Source organism: Abrus precatorius, unplaced genomic scaffold (genome assembly GCF_003935025.1).
Source record: "Abrus precatorius isolate BTA unplaced genomic scaffold, Abrus_2018 Scaffold10, whole genome shotgun sequence".
Classification (NCBI taxonomy): Eukaryota; Viridiplantae; Streptophyta; class Magnoliopsida; order Fabales; family Fabaceae; genus Abrus; species Abrus precatorius.
Window position 1 is genome coordinate 26097249 of NW_020874292.1, and position 21943 is coordinate 26119191.

At 28.8% G+C, this 21943-nt stretch overlaps 3 protein-coding genes across 3 annotated transcripts; all 3 read left to right on the plus strand.

Annotated features, from left to right (window-relative positions):
* Nucleotides 1–11072: 11072 nt before the first annotated feature.
* LOC113852136 lies at nt 11073–13273 on the plus strand. The gene is made up of 4 exons (XM_027482384.1): nt 11073–11450; nt 12381–12527; nt 12874–12978; nt 13085–13273. Exons 1-4 carry the CDS (start codon nt 11073–11075, stop codon nt 13271–13273), a joined length of 819 nt encoding a protein of 272 aa, XP_027338185.1.
* Nucleotides 13274–15306: 2033 nt separating this feature from the next.
* LOC113852835 lies at nt 15307–18798 on the plus strand. The gene is made up of 4 exons (XM_027483216.1): nt 15307–15587; nt 15683–15889; nt 16082–16642; nt 18124–18798. The coding sequence occupies exons 1-4, from the start codon at nt 15335–15337 to the stop codon at nt 18477–18479; spliced, it is 1377 nt and encodes a 458-aa protein (XP_027339017.1). The 5' UTR covers nt 15307–15334; the 3' UTR covers nt 18480–18798.
* Nucleotides 18799–19953: 1155 nt separating this feature from the next.
* LOC113852137 lies at nt 19954–20409 on the plus strand. Its single transcript, XM_027482385.1, has one exon. The coding sequence runs from the start codon at nt 19954–19956 to the stop codon at nt 20407–20409; it is 456 nt and encodes a 151-aa protein (XP_027338186.1).
* The last annotated feature ends 1534 nt before the right edge of the window (nt 20410–21943 follow it).

Here is a 21943-nt window from a genome sequence, read left to right on the forward strand (position 1 = left end):
AGTTATCATTTACTAAAAACAATTTCAGATTAATCTTTGTTAAGATAATTTTTTAAAAATTTAAATTTGAACTATATATATATATATGTACTACAAATTTATACCAACAATATAATAAATTATATAACAAAATTTCATTAGTATAAAATATTGACATATATAATTAATGCATCAAATATTAATATGATGAATTATTTGTCAATATAATATTTTAAAGACTTATATTAATATTTTATTTTTTATCAAACAAAATTTATATTAATAAACCTTATCTTAATATTTTAAATTTTTTGTTAATAATAAATAAAACCGCTCTCTAGCCACGTAAATTAATTGAAGTATTACTAAATACGCATTACACTTATAAAATCACATAAAATGAAATAATTAAAATGGTTCATAAACTTAATTATATTTCTATTTATTTAACTCTCTACTTTTGAACTATGCAAAACCAAATGAATTTTCCCTTCCCGCTATTCAAATGGATCTTGAAGTAGAACTTATCAATACGTAAGCGTAGTATCTTGAGGATTAATTTCTAAGGCATAAATCATCACATCCTTTGAAAAAAATTGTAATTATTAGTGAAGTTTTCAAACATAGACTAAAGTAAAACACACATTAGTGCTTGTCAAAACGTCAAAAAATGCATTACAAATCATTCACCCTAAGTGTCTCTTCAAAGACTATAAATTTAAGTACACTCTAGTACGTACGGTTCATACAAATGCAAATAGGGCAAGAGAGAGGAATGTTACAAGAAACTAAGGAAGGGGAAAAGTGACAAAAGTCGCAAACTAAAAGGGGTCAAACAAATACAAAAAGAGAACATATAACCTAACAGTAAAGGAGGCTTCTTGTACCTATGAAAGTCCTTAATTTTTCTTCTCAATGTATCTGTTATATGAGAAAGACAAGTTTTCTTGCATTTGGTACATGAACAATTGCATTGTTCATAATACTCGATAACATGGCTGACCTTTCTAAGAACTAACTTCGAATAAATAAGTCAAGAAGATGTTTTATTCACAAAGACAAATGGGCTGAAACAAAGATAATTTGTTCTATACAACACAACAAAGATCTCAAAGAAGTTCACTAGGAGCCGAATATAATAAATAATTACACTTGGTCAATTTTTATTATGTGTTAAGGGTTTTCTTTTAATAAAACCTATTAATGCAAGACAAAAACTAATCATATATCTCTAACGACGGCTTTGCCTTTCTAGTTTATTATATAGTGACTGAAATAGACTATGTGTTGAGTATAAAAGTACACCTTCTATGCATCGGTATAGATGATTGTGTCTAATCTCCTGAAACGTTTAACTAATACAGCTCCATAATATATAATTTAGATTTCATCAAACTTCTAGGATACTCTGTTAGCAATGTGAGAGTCAATCACTCTGATAATCACTTATATTTTTAATTCAATATTATCAGGAAGGCGACCATTTTATTCTATTTGAGTAGTTTTCAGCCAATTGTTTTTCCCTTCTTGGAATTAACACCTTTTTTAATTTGCTATCAACATTGGGATATATCTTTGAATCCGAATGAAATTAAAATCCATTAGTTTCTAAAACCAAATTCTTGCATAGATTTTGTCTAGTTGGTTTGTTACTTTCAAAAATAAGATGCCGTGAGGCATTATTGTGAACAAACTAATAGTTTATGTAATCATTGGTTAAAATTTTAGTAGAATAAAATTAATTTTAAAATGTTAAGCATACTTAAAATATGTATCTAAATTAAAACAAATGGGTATTTTTCCATGTGTTAAGTGAAGTAAATCTAAGTACATATTGTTAAACACGATTCTACTTGCACTAATCACATATAATATTCGAAGATTATTTTAACACTAAAATATCTTCCATGTAAAAGGACAAATTCCTTTTAAGGACCAGATCATATTAAGTTTTTTTTTTTTTTCTTAAAGGAGTCCTGATACATATAATCAGTAATTAAATTCTAATTAATATCTTTAAAGAGGCTAATTAACTGCCAATTGTATTAAGCTATGTTGGTATCCAAAGATAATGCCACACTATGCGCGCTAGTATATCAGAATTAAGCATAGCCAATTAGCCATTGCGCAATAAATAAAATATACTTTATTTTCAACTTGTGTTTTGCAGAGAAGAGATACTGAGACAAACGCTATACATATTCTGACAAAGGTACGTATGTGGTTCATTATTGATCCTAAGTTCAATTGGGATCATGCACAGTGGATACAGATCACATTTAATATTGCCCATTGGATTAATAATATAGAAAATCATGACTTCAATGGGTAACTATAACAAAACATTAAATAGTGTAGGCAACAGATGGACATTATGTTTTGTGCAGGCCATTTGTTTACGTGATGCTTTAGTACTTGTCCCTGTAACAAATGTATACACCAAAACAAGACAAGCAAAGGGAAATAAATGAAAAATTTGCTTGGTCAAAGAAGACCAAATGTGACCATTGAGAGTGAACATTCTCTAATATGCCTAAAACTAAAGGCGTCAGGACAAAAGGTTAAGGAAAATGGCAATCACTTTCTTGATCTAATGAAAATGATACTTGTGAGTGCATCATTGAGTTGTATACTGTTTTTCTTTCCCGTTTGAACAGCATAGCTATTTTGCCCGTGCGGATTTAGATTAAGACATTTCGAGCTTCAGTTCGAAGCATTTCGGTCAATATATATCAAGACTAATTACTTTGATGTAACTTAAAAAACAGTGCCACCACAATGGCGCCCACATTTCCACTTTTGATGCTTAAATCAATACTACTTCTTTTTTATATCTACATAATTCAGTAATATTTTTTTTATATTTTTTATAATAATATCTTTTATGTATCTCCAACATACTTATTATAACAATCCATATAATACTTATTACGTACAATTTTCCTAAATAATTTAGGAGTAAATTTTAATGAGTAGACTTTAATTTGTGTTGAATCTTATGAATATTTTTTAGTTCTACCAGTATTCAGAAATACTTCAAATATTGATTAATTTGAATCGAATTAAGTAGACTCATTTAAAGAATAAAACTCTTCTAAAACTTATTTTTCCTGAATGTATAATTATAACTTATTTTTCAAGCATCGTCTAGATGAAGAAAATATTTAATGTTTAGATTTTAAATTATGGAATATTGTTTACTTTTACGTTTAATATTTTATTCATAAAATACGGATATAGACCTCATGGATTTTATTGGAAAAATAAATTACAAATATAAAATTTCAAATTATAATGATTTAAATTTTACTAATTAAAAACATATTATTACAAAAAAATAAAATTAAACATATATTATAAAAGAATAATTCTAATGAAGAAACTATTTGTCTGTAAAATACTAGTTAGTATTTTAAAAACTTAACTATTAAATATACTCTTTAAAATGTAATAAGTATGAAATCTATTTTTATATATTAAATATGAATCTCTAGACAATTTTAAAAATTATCCTAAACGAAGTGTTTTTAGGAGGAGTTATTTTCGTTCTCATTAGATAATGTAATATTTTCTACGTTGAATTTTTTACTTTTAAATTTAATTTAATTTTTTATAATTGAATATTTAATTTTAAAAATTTATCAATTTATTTTATTTATAATAATAAAATATTTTCAATCAATAATACCAATATTACTTTTTTTAGAAATTATATAAAATTTTAATTAAAATATATTGATGATATAAATATTTTTATACTAATATTGATCATAAAATAAAAAATTTAAATAATGATAAAATTGTATAATAATTTATTTAAAAATATATTATTTGTATATTTTAATTAATTAATAGTGTAAGTAGTTTACACTAACTGTTTATTAAAATTAAACCTTTATTAAATTTAAAAATAATGAAATATATTTACAAAATTTATTTAAGTTTGATAATTGTCGTATAATATATAAAAATATTAATTAATAGATAAATATGAAGTGAGAGTTTTCGATGCATGACACTAATAATACGTTAATGTGAAGCGGTCATCTTTGACCGGCGGTGGAGTGACTTCTCAAATAAGCTTTTTCAAGTGTCAAAATAAAAATTAAAATGATAAATATTTTTTGTTGATATGTTAAACTTAAAATTTGTATGACAAAGTCAAGATTCAAACGACAAGTTTATAATGACAACTCCATTAATATTCCTACATATCATACTATTTTCCATTTAAAGTAATGCACGTGTTTTTTACAATTTGCTAATTTTATAAACTATTACACCAAAATAGTATTTTATTTGCTCAAATTATTATTATTATTAGTATTACAAGAGTTGAAGTGTTGTCATAAATTAATTAACTATTAGGTGAAATTTTATTAAATAAAAATATTGTTGAAAAATAGTTAGTATTTTTATTTTTGAAAATGATAAATATTTTCAAACAAATCAGGATTCCTAAAGTAATTACTAATTTAAAACGGGGTAATTATACAATTTAGATTAGTAGGATTCTTAATGAAAATTTTCGTTGTGAAAAACCATTTATTAAATAATTTATGTATATTTAATGCACTAAATATTGGTAACAATTATCATTACTTTTATATCTTGAATTAGTACTCTTAAAATGTTGATTCACATTTATCTTAAAATAAATTTACAATTATAAAAAGAAAATTACAAGAATAAGAGCATAAATTACTCCGTGTCAAAAGAGAACCCGAAGCTTGTTTGGAATCTGTGAAGAGTGGAAATATTTATTACCGGGATTGGGGGAAATGGGCACAATTGAATGCAAGCTATTAAGCACTGTTGTCTCTTTGATTTGATTCGAAGAAGAGATAATTGGTGAACATTTGAGTTAGGGATTTTGCTCACCTAATTTAATAATAAAAATGAGAGGAGCAGGAAAGGCAATAATTCAAAAATAGTTGCTGTTCCCACATCATGAGCGGTCAGGTGCAGCTTTATAGCGAGCAACCTTTTACTAGCAAATTTGATATTACATTACAGAGAAGAAAGTTTGTGCAATGTGCACAGTGTGACTGAACGTGTGCTGTTAGAGGCAATGTCACAGTAAAATGCATATTGAGTGGTCTCTGCTTCTGCTTCACTCCTGACTGATTGAGTAGCTCAATTAGACTTTAGTCTCTCCGTTCGCTGTTCCACTGTGTCACAACTTCTTCCTATCTGTTTCCATAATGAGCTGTCAAATGCTCCATCTGCCCCTTCCCTCGTTACATTTATTATTTCTTATTTATGCTTTACCCAAAGTGTACATATCTCACAACACAACACAACACAAAAGAACCACTGCCACGCCCATCAGAGTTACCATTCACACCCCCAAACAATTTGAACAAACTTCTAATTAATGCTTAAGTAGCGAACCAACTCACCAAAAGGACAATCCATTCCACACCTGCGAAACTATCGCCCAATACAAAACACTATTTTTCTTTAGTTCTTAAATTCTCACATTCATTTTTAGGAATGTAATATTGGGGAAAAAAACAAAACTAAAAGATGGGTGATTCTTTTAGTACTAAAATATTCTATATAAGTTAAGAATATAATCAGGTTTTTATTTTTATTTTGAAGTTAATTTTTTAGGATAATTTAGATTCGAATTGTTTATATTATAATATAAGAGCTAGCTTATCCTTTAATCCTCAATGTCTCTTTCTAACATCTTGTCTCGAACTCAAAGTTTTTGTTTTTAATTGAAATATTCTTCAAAGAAATTTCTAGAATGCAACATATCTCTAATATCATAATCAAGTTGCGATACTGGGCTTGCCAAGTCTCCTCGTACTTCTGCATTCTCGTAGATAAGAAGTGAGGCCTTTAATCATTTTGACGAAGATTATTGCAACAAGTTAAGATAAGAAGTTTTAAAAGGGTGATTCTAATATCATCTCTTCTATTCTAAAAAGTAAGACAGATTTCTTTTTCAAAAGTTTCCAAATATCATGGAGTTCAATTAAAATTAGACGGTTAAAAGTAAATGCTATAGAATCAGTTATTCAAGTTAAATTTATAAAAAAATACGTTAGTAATATTATCTTTATCTTCCTTTTTTTATTTTTTTCATATTTTTCTTTGTGTTTCTAGTTTACTTTTTCTATTTATTTGTTTTTTCTTTCTTCCTTTTTTATTCTCATCTCATAAAAGATTTGTAAATGATAAAACTCTTTATTCAATAAAATATGAAAAAAAAGCTAAACAATTTAGAAAATGTTGAAATTTTAAAATATTGTTCGTGTTCCTCATTCGTCGTCATCTTCTTCTTTTTCTTTTTATTTTATTCTTATCTTATTAACATCATTAAAGATTCATAAATGATAGAATTTTTTACATAAAAAAAATTAAAAAACCTTTTTAAATTATAGCTGACGTCAATGTTATCAATTTATATATGAATACAATCTTTCCTGGCAGTGGGAAGCGATAAACGATAATTTCTCCTTGCAATAGTTATTTTGGATTTTGTAAGAGCAAACTCTATAGTACAAAAATGTTATGAAGATTGTATATTTTTCTTTACACCTTCAAGCTTAAAGGTTCACCAAAGCAATTCGATGATTGCAAAGTACTCAATCAGCCCAATCTCTTATGCTACTATTTATCTTTGATTATCAAATGGATAGTTAGAAGAAATTAAAGAAAAAAAAAACTCCTAAAAGAAAAGTATATAGATGTGCTCTTTTAAAGTTTAAGATGTTAAAAATAACAACATTCAAAATTTTTCATTACTTTCTATCTCAATTTTATGAGAGAACTAGTGTAAAAATATATATAGAAAACTGATATGAAAATTATTTAGTTTATGTCACTATTTTTTACATCAGTTATATGAGAAAACTCATATATAAGTTACGTTTTTTTTTTTAATATATCTTCGACATCAGTTCTTTTAGAAAATTGATGTAGAAAGCTGTTTTGTTTATGTCTCTACTTTCTATAGTAGTTATCTAAGAAAACTCGTGTAAAAGTTGTTGTTTTTTTAAAATATAATTTCAACATCAATGTTCTAAAAGAACCAATGTAGAATTTTACGTTTTTTTGTCTTCTCCATTTTTTGCCTTCTCTTAGTCTCTTTTCATCTTCTCTGATGGTTATAGGTAAAAATTGATTTACAAAGAGTAATTCACAGTGATTCAAATAATTGATGACCATAGACAAAAAGAGTAGAGGGGTAAGATGTGTGATACAAAATAGCACTTTTCCTGTAGTTTCGGGTGAGGTTTCGTCTGATTTTAAAGATTTTTTTTCAAAAATCTATATTACTATCAAACTTTAGTTCTATATTACTATCAAAGCTTAGTTTTATCCAACTAATTTTAGAGTTTTAATAAAAAAAAATAGAAATGAAGGAGGTTGAGAAAAAAAGAGAAAGATGAAAATGGAAGAGTTGCCACAGAAATAGAGAGAAAAATATGAAGAAAAAATAACAATTTACCTATTTATCATTCATTAATATATTATTAACTAAAATAGTCACATGATACTCTTGATTCTTAACACTTTTACCTATCAATCTTAACTATTCATTTTCTATCTACAAATATTAATAGCTCAATATTAATTTTACTTTACTTATCAAAAAGTATTATTTTTATTTCTTACAAAAGATAGAAGAATATTAGAATCACTTAAAACTTTTAAAAGATTATATATATTTTTAAAAGTCTTATTTTTTTTAAAAAAATTAACAAGTCAACTTAATAATAATACAATTATTATTGTATTAAATTTATAATATTTTTTCTTGTCAGACTAAACTTTAAAAAAGATTAAATCCAACCTTTCCAAAGGTTTTATACCGAATATATAAAACTTATATCTACACTTTAAAATTGAGAAGCAAAGTAAATTTTATAAAGCAACCTACTGCAGGTGTTTGTGGTAGCACAACAAGTGCAGTATAATGTAACAAAGTTGTTACCAATAATCTGTAATTGGGTAAATATGTGAAAGTTTTGAAAGTGTATATTTGTGTAATTTTTGAAAGATGAAATGAAAAGGAATTTATAGATAAAAAGAATGAGAGGAAGAAAAAGGCGATAAAAAGAGTGAAAGAAAGGTACAGATAAAAATAGACCCTGGAGAAGGTGTTGGTCCTCTTATCCGACAGCGAAGACAAGTATGTACAGATTTTTGGCAGGCTGGGCATTTGACGGCCCTTATTTAGGAGCACAGGAAGGTGCAGTTGTTATTACAACACATTGAAAACCCCATTCCACACACACACACACTTTTGAAGAGTTGTGGGGTGCCCTCCCTCTCAATCACTTTCACACTCCTTCTCTTCTCTCAGCCTAACTTTGGGGAAGAAATCCCCCCACACGTGGCAATGCCTTGCACCATCTTGACAGTCCCTTGCTGAGGTGCCAACACGTCAACACATATTCTCTATATTTATATGCTATGGTATGGTCCTTCCCTGCCCCAATTGTGCCCATCACACATAACATTGATGCCTCAATGGGTGGCCATGTCATCCTTAATAAACGGTTTACACTGCTTTACGTATGCAACTCCCTCTCACTTCTCCTCCAAAGTTGAAATTTTGAAAGCCGTGACTGTACTTGGATTCGATTCTTGCTTTTCCAAAAAGCCTTCATTAGCCTCTCTGTACATCATGCCACTGCCCAGACATTGACACTTACATCCACCCCCTAAAGATATATCACGCGCATTATCTATGCTTCAGCCACTGGTTTTCAGTTTTTACCCACTAAAGCCCCATTAATTCATCTCTATATATTACCCCTTCATCCAAATACATTACTCTCTCTCTCTCTCTCTCTCTCTCTCTTATTCTTTTCATTTCTAATATCAAATATCTTGATTATTCTATTATTTTTATCCATTTACTTTTTTATGATTTACAATCATATTTATCATATAATACATTGATTTACTCTTTATATTATTTTCTTATTTTTTACAGAAAAATGTTAAATTGGTATATATCTCAATCTTATCATGCTGTTGTCAAAACTTTTTATTTTTGGCCACTGTGAGCCGAAACATCATCCCATGACCACTAATCATCGTTACTGTCGTTGGCACGATTCCTACAACGGTTTTATCGTTACTATGGTTGCCATAATGTCCTTATTAATACAATCCCAGTCGCCACTGTCACTAATCTCAAATAATTGTTTTTCTCCATTAATGTGATTCCAACAGCACGGCACCACATGTATACATAAAAATAATTTACTACTATTTGATATTAAATATTCGGTTTATTGAAAACAATATTATTACATATTATATTTATTAATTATAAACATGTATTAGATAGTCATTTTATATTATTAAATTTTATCATTCATTATTATTTATGTTTTCGGAGATCAAGAAATGGCATGTCACAATTTTTTTCTTTTTTTTTTTCAATCAGGCTCGTGTATAAACATGAGATAAATCAAAATATTTTGTATTATTAAAATATTGTTAGTGCTTCTTTTAAAGATATTTTCTTTTTTATATAAATCAAAATTTAAGATTATTATAATCTTTAAAATATTTATTTAAATTTAGTTTTTAAATTTTGATTTTTAAAAATATTTTTAATTTTAAAATTTATTTCTTAATTTAATATTATTTAAGCTGATATAATATTTATTAATAATAAATATTTTAATTTGTAAAATTTAGTATACATGAAATTATTTATTATAATTTTATTTTAATTTAATAATATTAATACAATGCACGATCTATTAATTAGTTATAACTGAAGTTCATTTAAGTTCGTCAACATTTTTTGTTTCCATCAACTAATGATAGGTTGTGTAATTTCAAAATTCTGGGGCATATATCTTTTTATATATTGAACCTAAACCGTTGTTTTTAAATGAGAGTGTTTCTCGATTAATTTGAAATGAATTTTTTTTAAAAAATAATCATTTTTTTATTATGGCATAAACTCATATTGAATATTTATTTTTTAAATTAATTTTTATATAATTTATTTTATAATTTTTAAAATACTATTTTAATTAGTCTCATTTGATATCATAAAATATTTTTCTTTTTAAACATATAAAAACTATTAAATTTAAAACTAATTATGTAATATGTATTTAATTTTTATATAAAATTATTTTAATTTAATAATATTGGTATATTACGCATAAATTTTTTGAATCTTAGTGTTTCTCTAGAATAACGATTTTAATATTGGTGCAGCAAAGTTGATTTTGATTTTTCTTTTGCTTAGATAAAATTCAAAGAGGAAACTATGTGGTTAAATTTTAATTGGGTTGAACTTACGCCCCTTCCAATTTCAAGCCGAGTTCTTATTTTTTGGGTCCAGAGTCCATACCCTTTCTGAATAAGTTTAGGGTTTTTTTTTTTCGAACTTGTTCGTTTTTGGTCTTGTATTATAAGCGAACTGTACTTTTAAATTTTAAAACCCAAGAATTGTGGCAGGCTTGAATGGGCCCAACATTAACATGAAGTGAGGAGATTATCTACCAAAAAGGCCTTGCAAAAAGTTAAATAGAATATGCGAATTGAAGCAGATAAAAGTTGAACTCAAAACCTGACTCTTGAGTGCTCTTCCTTAAAAGTTGATTAATTTAGTATGGAATTCTTTGTGATGATACTATATATCGTTTTTTCAAATATAATTATTTTTTATAATCGTAAGTTATTTTATCATGCCGATTTTTTATGTAATGTTACAAGCGAGGAAAATGGACTTTTCTTAATCTATATTTTCATAGCTGAAGTGGTTCCCATGTTACAAATTCTTGGAGAAGAATCTCAGTTTTTGACACATTTATAGCCTCACTAAGCACTTATCATTTATGGACTAAGGGTATAAATCTTTACTTGGAACAAGGGATTTCTTTTAAAAGCAATTCAAGGAAGGAATATTGGGAAATGATATTCATTTCTTCACCCCTGTCCAATACTAGAATCATAATGCTTGATGACATTTCACTAGCTATATAAATCTAGCAACGTCTAAAGTGCCTTCGCTTTGGTTCTTTTGCTGAATGATTTGAGAAAAACATTCATTTAAGTTCTTCTTCTTCTTCTTCGTGGAAATAGAATACAACTTTATTATGAACCAGTTGATGGAAAAGTTTTGTAATTTTTCTCTTGCTCAAAGTTATTGTGATGATGGGAGAAATTTTATGTCACATATCAGTTCTAAATATGGGATAAATGCCATGCCAGCAATATCATTTGCCATCTTAGGCTCTCTTTTGATTTATAGGTTAAACAGATGGCTTAGTGACTCAGCCCAGCCCAAGCTCAATCCTGTTGTTTATACCAGATCCATGATCATCAGAGAAATCCATAGTGGTAATGAAGTATTGGATAGATTGGTGAAGGAAGATTACAAGAAAGCTCTAGTAAATCCAGCCACATTAGACAAAGCCGAGAGTCTTCTAAAGGCTTTACTTGAAGAAGAACATCTTGATTTTATGAAGATTCAGGTTTGACATGTTAATATATTTCACCTGCCTGTTCTTGTTATTGTTAATAAAGTGCTAGAAACCATCTACATTTTCTCAAAATGGTCCTTGAAATCTTGTAGAATAAATATTGAATAGAAAATTATCCCTTTGATTTGGCACTGGGGAAGGTTTAGATTAGACAGCGTTTAAAAGAGCATGTGAAAATGACTTTTATAAACTTTCTTCTAGTTTATTTCGATGTTTGTTTGAATAGGTTGTTTAATTAAGTATATATTTAATAAGGTAATATTACATGAGAACCAGTAGTATAAATTTGATTATAAATTTTATTGAAGTAAGCTAACAAAAATTATTTTGAAATGCTAAAAGATTAGTTGAATATTTATTTTTCATAGATTATTTTTATAAATTCTCTATAAGCTATTTCAGACACTCTTAATAAGTTTTCTTTAATATAACTTGTTAAAATAAATTATTTTTTTCAGCTTATTCCAATAAATTTCATGATTTAATTTATGTTATAAGCTTTCATGTAATAATAATTTATTGAATAAACACTTAATTAAACTGTTTCCTAAACACACATAATTCATGTTCTTTTATCCACTGTTATTAATATTACGTTTTTTTTATTAGCTTTTTATATTCCTTTAAGGTATATTTTGCTGAAAATTCAAAAGTTATTTGACATGACTGAACCTCAACTTCAAGTTGGGCCGGCTCAAAAATTCTTATAAAAACCAACCCTATATGAGATATGTTAATAGGTTTGGAGTAATTTTTCCTCTAAACCTCACTCAACCCAACACAATTGCATTCATATATGTTGTTTTATTTCATAAAAATGTCGTTAGCAAAAGAACAAATGTGCATATAGATTATAAATAGCTGAAAAATAATTGTCTTCAATATTTGAACTATGAGCTGATCTATTAAAATGCATTGAAGCAAACTACGGCGAAACTGGAAATGAGTGCAAAGGAAGATTCTGCAGAGAAAATACTTCGAGAGGCTGTAGAAAAGGCCAAAAAAACAGGCAAACCGCTTGAAGCCTACGAGATTGAAATGTTGCTCGTAGAAATGCTCATCTACAAGGTATCAAATTTCAATTTTCCAATATATTTCTAAACAAAATTTAGGCTTAAATCTCAACTTAATTTTATTTTTCTTAATCAGATCTTTTATTTGAGACACGTATATATAATTTTTTCCATGTCCCATTTTTCAAAATCTTTTTTATGTATACGCAACCTGAAAATATACTTAAAAAATTCGTCCTAAAACATTATTAAAAAAAATATTTTTGTATTTGTTCCTTAAATTATTTGACATCCATTTTGAACACTACATACATATGTTACTTTGTCATGAATTCCTTTATTTATCCAAGGAATGAGAGATTTCATATATATATATATATATATATATATGATATTGGCAGGGAGAGTCAGAAAAAGTCTTAAAATGTGAATGTTTGAAAGATGAATCGCTGAAAGATGCACGGCGCCCACTGTACAAGGTACATGTTCCTGTGTTACCATACCAAGTACAGAATAAGTTTTATGTTAGCATTACGTACCGATGATATTACAGAGTGTAACTCTGACACTGAATTGGTCTCTTGGTTACCTTATTTTTGAAATATTTCACAGGCAATTGCACGCTGCATGCTGAATGTGGGCACAGATATGGCTAAACAAGATTGGAAACAATTCATTGAAGCACGAGACCCATATTCGTCCACTGGTTCTCGTCCTGTAGTCAATTTTGAAACGTTTCAAAGTTGTCTGCAACGACTTCAAAGTGCTATACAAGAGGTTTCTGCAAGAAAGGGAAAGTGAAACAGCAAATTTGATGTGTGTGTGTGTGTGTCTATCATTTCCCGTTTAACTGATGTGTAAATCTTTATTGTGTGATTAAATAAATAAATTTAACAGAATTTTCATAAAATATATATCATTTCACAGGTTAAGGGAGATTTGTATTGTTTTTTAAAATGAAAATATTTGTATGATAATCATTGTAAGACAGTAAGAATAATTTCTTCAAAATATCATTTATAGAGAAAAAAAAAAGTGATTAAATAGTAGTTCTATCTGACTCAAATAAAAATATATATATTTCCACTAAAAGATATTTATGGTTCATATAAAAAAAAAGTAACTCAATTTTGCATGAGAAAGATATTAAATTCGTAATTCATTAATTATAGTTACACAGATTTAAGGGCATTGATTAAAAAATCAAACATAGGAAAAATTATAAAAAGCATAATAAATATTATATTATTTTATTTTAATAATTATATGTACCAATTTTTTTAATTCAAATATTCGTAAATATATACACACAACTTTTAGGGGTATAAATATAATTTACTCTGATTGACAAATTTTTTCATTGAATTATAAGTTTATATCATATAAATTAATTATACTTATAAACGTTCACATTATCAATATAGTAAGATTAGTGCAATATATATGTTAATTCTTCTAACAAAATCTCAATAGTTTAAAACATTTTTAATTATAATAACAAAAAAACCTTTTAATTATAGTTATGAAAATTTTGTAATTAAGTCTAGATACTAATGCCATCAAACTTCTGTTATCTGTATTCTTTTTTTTTTCATCAGTGTTTCATCTTTTCTACAGATGTCTTTAATTATTTGTTTCTAAATCCCTAAATTCCTTAGAAGGTTAGGTGGGATGTTGTGAGTGAGAACTACGCAAAGTTTTTACTTTTCACAGGGATGATGATATTGCATAATGCTATTTTTGGTTTTGGTTGTTCTTATTGTTAGTGGGTTGTTTATAAGATCAAGATCCATTCTGGACCATTCGATTTGTGCGCATAACCAAAAATCAAACGTGCTCCACCAAAGACCTTTGACCAAGGCTCCTAGTCAAAAGTTTGTCTTGCATGGTCCAAAATTCTATTATTTAAAAACAATTATATTTTTTGACAAAAAAAAAAAAACACTTATATTTCAACGCCATTTTTTTTTTATTTCTTTCACTCTATTTTACTTCTTTTTAATGATTTTATATTCACATTTATATTTTTTTTGTCCTTTTTTCTTATTTTTTTTATCATAGTTCTCTCTCTCTCTCTCTCTAACAAACACACTCGTGCATAGCATGTGAAATTATTACTATATACATAATGTCAATTGTTGATATAATAGAAAATAGAATAAGTTAAGAGTTTTAGATTAAAAAAGCTGTTTAAAATGTAATAATACTATAAAAAAAGAGTACTATCATATTATTTATTATTTAATTATTTTTATGCATTTTTCTATAAATTATAATAACCTTACTGAAAAAAAGTAGCAAGGAGAGCATTGAATGATTCTAGATAGGTAAGGTTGGTTATGTCCCCATTGATAACAAAGCTGTGAGGAAACCAATGCTTTTATTGCAACCGAGAATGATCCAATTACAAGTATCGATTCACTATAGCTAGCGGAGGTTTCAACACTTTAAAGATTTCAATAACTATTTAAATACTTAATTAGAAAAATTAAGACATTGGAGGTTAAATTAATTTAACCTTAGAGTTATCACATTGACATTGCATTAAAAATACCAAAAACAACATAAATATTAAGCAACTAGGGAATTTATTTACCTACTTGTCGACCAACTAATTATTTAGTTCTTTTGATTAAGAAAATATTATTTATTTATATATTTCTCAACCAATTCGAGCTTTTTGTTATGCAACTAGGTTAGAAGAAGGCCCACCTAAATAGGAACAAAATTTACATTGTTGAAATTGACAAGTAACCGCTTCTGGGTCATGCATGATGCAACATCATCAACCCTCACTGAACAAAGTGGAATTGAAAAGAAACCCATGGAAGAGAAATCCCCAGAGAAAATAATCACTTTATTATGGGAAGACTAATAACAACTTCCAAACCTATCATCCTCCAATCAAAGCTCCTCTGTTTTTCTCTTCTCTATCTCTTCACCACTCTGTTCCTTGCTCTTTACACCACTTTGTCTCAGTCCAAGTGCTTTTTCCGATCATCCCCTTTGGATCCCATCCACAATTCTCTCTTCTCTTACCCTTCTTCCTATGGAGAGCACAAATATGCTGTCTCAACCACCCGTTCTACATGCTCTTCCCCTGTTTTCTTTTCTGGTAGTTAATTACCCACGATCCAATCCATTGAATTTTATACATTTAAATGATCGAGTTAATCATTTTTTTTAATGGGTCGCCGATTATGAATTCAGATTACTGGAATGTTGTAAAGGAGATCAACAATTACCGGAAGAAAAAATCTCAAGCTTATTCAGGGGTTCTGAGGTACATGCAGGGGAATGCAGATAGTTTCGGTGGGAATCTCAGCACCCTTAAGAGGTTTTCATATTTTGATCATCAAAATGATAGCACAGAAGTTCCATGCGGATTTCTGAAGAAGTTTCCAATCAGTGATTCTGGTCAGTTACACATGAAGTCACTTGTCAGATCTCAATTCACCCTAAAAATATTAAACCATTTAGTTTCCACTGGCTATAATATAAATCCTAGAAATTATTTAAATTGTCATAATATGCCAACAAAATCAACATTCATTTGAATTACTTTTTATGGTATTTCGATTATGTTATATGCTTTGTCTCTTGATGTAGATCGAATTGCAATGGAAAAGTGTGATAGTGTAGTAGTGGTTTCAGCAATCTTCAATGATCATGACAAAATCCGACAACCGAAGGGTCTTGGGTCAAAAACGTTGGAAGATGTGTGTTTCTTCATGTTTGTAGATGATGTTACCCTCAAAGGTCTTGAACACCATGGAATGATTTCAACAAAATCTAGAGAATACAAGATAGGTGTATGGAGGGTTGTGAAGGTTTCAAGAGAGGATTTGTATCAAAACCCGGCAATGAATGGGGTTATACCAAAATATTTAGTCCATAGGTTATTCCCAAATTCTAAATTTAGCATTTGGATAGATGCAAAGTTGCAACTAATGGTTGATCCGTTGTTGTTGATTCATTCACTTGTTATATCTGAGAATGTAGACATGGCTATATCAAGACACCCTTATTATGTTCATACCATGGAAGAAGCAATGGCAACTGCAAGGTGGAAGAAATGGTGGGATGTTAATGCCTTAAAGGTGCAAATGGAAACATACTGTGAAAATGGATTGCAACCATGGAGTCCCAACAAGCAGCCCTATGCTTCAGGTAACTATTCTCATCTCTCTCTCACACTCCTTTTCTCACTATCACATCACTCATCACCCTTATCTTTTCTTTCTATCTTTTTCTAGGCGCACACCTCAAATATTACCAAATATTTTTCTTTCATTTGTTATGCAAACCTTACTAGAAATATTCTTTCAACATTTGGGCCCAAACTTTACTACACATAAGAATGAAGATGTGAAACAATCCACGTAGAAAGTGGTTTGAGATAGCTCACGCTTGTGCAAATTAGTAACAACTGTAGGTTAAACTTTAAAACCAAACCAAATTTATAAATCATATTTAAGTCTACTATGTCATTAACTTTATAGAAGGTTTTATATCACATGTAGCTTTTGACTTCACCAAGTACACTTTAAATTTAACAAGTTCCTATCTACAAGAGCTGTGGCGATGTTAGTATTTAAAGAAACGTGAGATCTTTTGTACCGCCGTTGATCATAAATATAATGTAGCCTATGAGCCTTGCAATGTCTCAATGGTGAAGGCTTGTGGGAGGAAGGTTTTTCTTTCATATGGGGTAGTTCACTTCTGTTGGCTAGTTTTCATGAACTCCTTTCGTTAAAATCAAACTGTGAAACTGATCTTAGGTCCTATCTGAGGACATTGGCACCTATTCAAAGTTATGTCGCTACTCATTAGATTTCTTTTTACATTACAAGGAAAAAAGCTTAAGATTTAAGATTTTTTTTATCGAATAAGATTTCAGATTCTAATAGGAAATAAAGGTGCATTAAATTTCATTAATAAAAGTAGATCACCAAAATCATGGTCCACAAGTTGTAGTGTTACACCGTCAAATGTGGCCCAAGCATTGGATCATGCCATATAAAGTAGTTCAAATTTGTTTTTCCTTCTTTGTTACATATTTTGTTAATAATAGTAGCTCATTTTTTAAAACATGGATTGGTAAGACTCACATGCATATGTTAAGTTTTGCACCTAATTTTGTCCTTTCGCTGAATCATTTTTTTTATTCCACTTTGGCTTCTATGTTTATCATTTTGCATCCGCTTTCTTTTTATCCCGAAGAATGAATTTCTCAAGTCCCATTCAGATAATGAAGTTCTGTTCATTGTTATTCTCATTTAATTAATTTTTTTGGTTAATTTGATTAACAATGGAAAACGGTATTTTAAATAAAAATAGCAATAAATACATGAAAAAGTAACAGTAATCATTATTAGATTATGAGAGAAATTAAAGTGGCTTCCAAATCATGCCATTTTTCAGAATAAATTTTGCATGCACTTTCTAGGATATTTTTGAGTTATTTTTTAATAAAAATGAAACTTTATCTCAATAATATGTAGCTCTATTAAATGTTCACCTTTTAATAAGATAAAATTATTATTTTAATAAAATAATATTACAAAAAACACCTAAAATTTTACCAAACTCTTGTCCTACCTTCTATGCCCAAAAAATTTATGGTATTTTTTTTTAATTGTTTTTGGTAGATGTACCAGACAGTGCTTTGATCTTGAGGAGGCATGGAGTGAGCAGTAACCTCTTCTCCTGCCTCATATTTAATGAGTTGGAGGCATTTAACCCAAGAGACCAATTACCCTTTGCATTTGTTAGAGATCACATGAAGCCCAACCTGAAACTGAACATGTTTGAGGTGGAAGTATTTGAACAGGTGGCACTGGAGTACAGACACAATCTCAAGAATAGTGATGGGACCACTGTCAAGAAAGTGTCCACTTCAAGAAGAACCAAAAGGGTAGACCCAGATTTGTTATATGTGAACGGCAGCTGTTGCAGCAAGTGCCAGAAGTATCTTTCCATTATGTGGGGTGAATCCAATGATTAATGACCCCATAAGACCATAAAATTGGTCAAAATTACAAAATCAAAGAAAGGTAAAAGAAGCTAATAGTTGGATTTGCCTTTTAATAGTTTCAAGGAATCAATTAACGATGAAAAAGAAAAGATGAAAAGGAAAAATATAGAATAATTCCTTTTTAAATAGGGAAAAGCTGATAACCTGTTACAAGCTAATAGGAATGTATTTATTCGTTTTCAAATAGTATTATTCTCTATGATCAATTTTTTAAATCTTTGAATTGTGTACCTCGTTGTTGTAAGTTGTGTAAAGAATAATGCAATCATTATCAGAATGATTTGTTTCTTAAATAAATAGGTTTCATCACCCCAAGGTAGCTTCAAATGAAAAAAAGTTAAGAAAGTATCAAATTTACGTACCCCTCACTCTTTCTATACCTTCCTCTTCAACGTCGAGGAGAAAAGAAAGTAACAGTAATGAAAAACTTCTATTCAAAGTTTGATGGTTCCTTTATGAATGTTATTTCTTTTATATTGAAAATCGCATAACGATAATGCCGCTTAATAATATGATTAAGTATTAACAAAAAAGATAAGTTATACATAAAAAAAATATTATAAACGTTTCTCTACGTTCCTGCCTTAATGTATCTTGCTTTTGAAAGGTATTAAAAAAATAAATAAAATGCATCGTCCCTTTAAACGATACAACATAGAGTAAGTTTGGAGAGTTTGAAAGATAAATAATAGAAAGATAATTTCGTTTTAATTTTATGTTTTTTGAAATAAAAGCATAAAATAATAAACTAATTAATATAAACTTAATGTGCTGATTATTTAGTTACTTATATAATATAATTCAACACTTTAAATTTAAAATAAACATACCTTTTGAAGGAAGAAAATTCAGAATAAAAATGATGGATAATTAATAATATATAAGATAGGTATAAAAAAAACAGCATCAATAGTTTTAGTTAGCAAATTATTGAACTATATGTTGTGCTGATAAAACTTATATCAAATGAAATTAGTTCAGTTCCAACAATTCATAAACAAATATATATAATGACAGTTTTTGAACTCAATGACCTTTTTTAAAAAGTTATCATATTTCCAAAATTTTTATTAGAAATCCCATATAAAAAAAAAGGCATAGGATGATTGTTGGGTTTTGACAACAGCAAGGCAATTCATGGGCGTTAGGGAAAGGATAAGAAAATGATGTGTATTGTGTTGTGTCACAAAAATCATGACAATAGCTCGGCGGTATTTCACCAGTAAAATGTGAAGTGATTTGACCCATACACATAACTCAATCCGATGCCAACCCCCCAAACTCTCTGATAGAATCTTCTTTTCATCGTTCGTTTCTAAATTTAATGGCTACCACAACATAAAACATCTGGATTCCTATTTTTCGATTATAATTCAATAATTTCAACTAAAATTTCTCATCTCATAATTGTCCCATTCCAACATCGATCGATCAAGCAAAAAAGATGGCAACCCAACAAATAGCGCATCACAGAGGAGAGGCTGAGATCTACGAGGGAGAAGCAGTGTGCATGCAAAAGTCACGGCTTCTTCTCGACGAGATTCTCCTTCCAAGAGGGTTACTCCCTTTAGACAACATCGTAGAAATGGGTTACAACCGCATCACAGGCTTCGTGTGGCTCAAACAGAAGCACAAGAAGGAACACCGTTTCGACGCCATTGGACGCACCGTATGTTACGAACCGGAGGTAACGGCGTTCGTTGAGGAACACCGCATGAGAAGGGTGACAGGGGTCAAAACCAAAGAGCTTTTCATATGGGTCACTATCTCTGAAATCTTCGTCGATGATCCTTCTTCTGATAAGATATCCTTCGCTAACCCCACTGGGATTGCTCGCTCCTTTCCTCTCTCTGCATTCGCTCTCCAAGACGAACATCACAGTAACATGCTCAAGAAATAGCTAAATAATTAAGGGATGAATTTTTTTTCCTAGATTAGCTTGAGAATTGAGGTTCAGTGTATTAATGGCTTACATATATGTTTACAGGTTTACGTTCTGATCTTATGTCACATAGAACAAACGTTTACGTTATTCAAAATTCAAAGATATTTCGTTAATACGTAATTGGTTCGATTTATTTTATAAATAATTATTGTTTTTTCATCTGATCAGGGTTTTTATCATCAAACACTTCGAGGCTGCATCATTACTGTTCTGTTTGAATTTTCCAACAAGAGAAATAAATGTTACCCATACCCTATTTTTAATATACTATTTAATAATTTTTAATGATTAGCTCTTATTTTAATAAATTGAAATAATAATTTAAAAAAAATTCAAATATATATATATATATATATATATTTAAAAAATCAAACAAAGTATATTACAAAAATATTACTAACATTTCTTTTCCAACCTGATGAAATTCTTAAACTTTGAGACACACGGGAAGATGCTCTGAAAGAGAGTTACAACATGCAAATACATAAATGTGTATATCAAATAATTCTAATTCAATTAATTTTAATAAACAAGAGTCATTATTTTCCTTCAAAAGACGAGTAAAGGAATATTTACTTTAAGAACTTTACTATATCATTCTAGCTTTTAAAAAAGCTTTTATAAAATATGCATTATATATGTACATATTTATTATCTTTTACATATAAAAAATCATTTAATATATTTTATTTAATAGTTAATAAGATTTGTAGGCATATAATGTTGGAGGATTTAAAATTACTTATACTTTTAACAATATTCCCTTTCTTAATTTAAGTTTTTAATGTTTACTTAAAAATATTTGATAAAAATTTATATCTAACAAATGTTTATAAAAAATAACATAATCAAATGTATATCTTGTTGCTATAATTTTTATATTGATTGATTTATAGTGTGACGACGGCCCCGGAAGCATACCATAAAAAATTCGATAACGCAGATAACGTAATGGTACACCAAGCGGGAATTACATGATCTGTAGAGCCCAACCAAAAAAATTAAACCATGAAAAGACCATTTAATTTCCTCACACTCTATTAAAGACCAATTTCAATGACCATCAAAAGAACAATGGCTTCTCGTGATTACATCTTTGCCTTTTCTCTATTATTTCTCTGCTTCTGTTTTCTGAACACATCAACACTTGCAAGGTATCAGAGGTCACCCGCCGTGGTTAGCATTAGGAATGACCTGCCCAACAAAACTAAGGTGCAATTGACACTTAGTTGCGACCAAGGTGCTTCATTTTATCTTAAACCAGGTTATCATCACAACCCAACTCTCAAGGTGGATCAAGATTTGGAATGCACTGCCATGTGGATGTCGTTGTTCACCACTTGGGACGCATACGAAGAAAAGATGGACAAAGGCCATCACACCATTTATTGGTCGGTCAAAAAGGATGGTTTCTACCGCAGCTGGGATGGATGTAAATGGAAGCTGGTCGAACAGTGGTACTCCGAATGATAAAAATCATATCTTTTCT

What these genes read in the sequence shown, in the direction of transcription:
- LOC113852136 (XM_027482384.1), top strand. Translation starts at nt 11,073, where the DNA reads ATGAACCAGTTGATGGAAAAGTTTTGTAATTTTTCTCTTGCTCAAAGT. An exon ending in TTGATTTTATGAAGATTCAG is followed by an intron (nt 11,451 to 12,380) that starts GTTTGACATGTT and finishes AATGCATTGAAG; the next exon opens with CAAACTACGGCGAAACTGGA. An exon ending in TTCCTGTGTTACCATACCAA is followed by an intron (nt 12,979 to 13,084) that starts GTACAGAATAAG and finishes AATATTTCACAG; the next exon opens with GCAATTGCACGCTGCATGCT.
- LOC113852835 (XM_027483216.1), top strand. Translation starts at nt 15,335, where the DNA reads ATGGGAAGACTAATAACAACTTCCAAACCTATCATCCTCCAATCAAAG. An exon ending in GTTTCCAATCAGTGATTCTG is followed by an intron (nt 15,890 to 16,081) that starts GTCAGTTACACA and finishes CTCTTGATGTAG; the next exon opens with ATCGAATTGCAATGGAAAAG. An exon ending in CAAGCAGCCCTATGCTTCAG is followed by an intron (nt 16,643 to 18,123) that starts GTAACTATTCTC and finishes TGTTTTTGGTAG; the next exon opens with ATGTACCAGACAGTGCTTTG.
- LOC113852137 (XM_027482385.1), top strand. Translation starts at nt 19,954, where the DNA reads ATGGCAACCCAACAAATAGCGCATCACAGAGGAGAGGCTGAGATCTAC.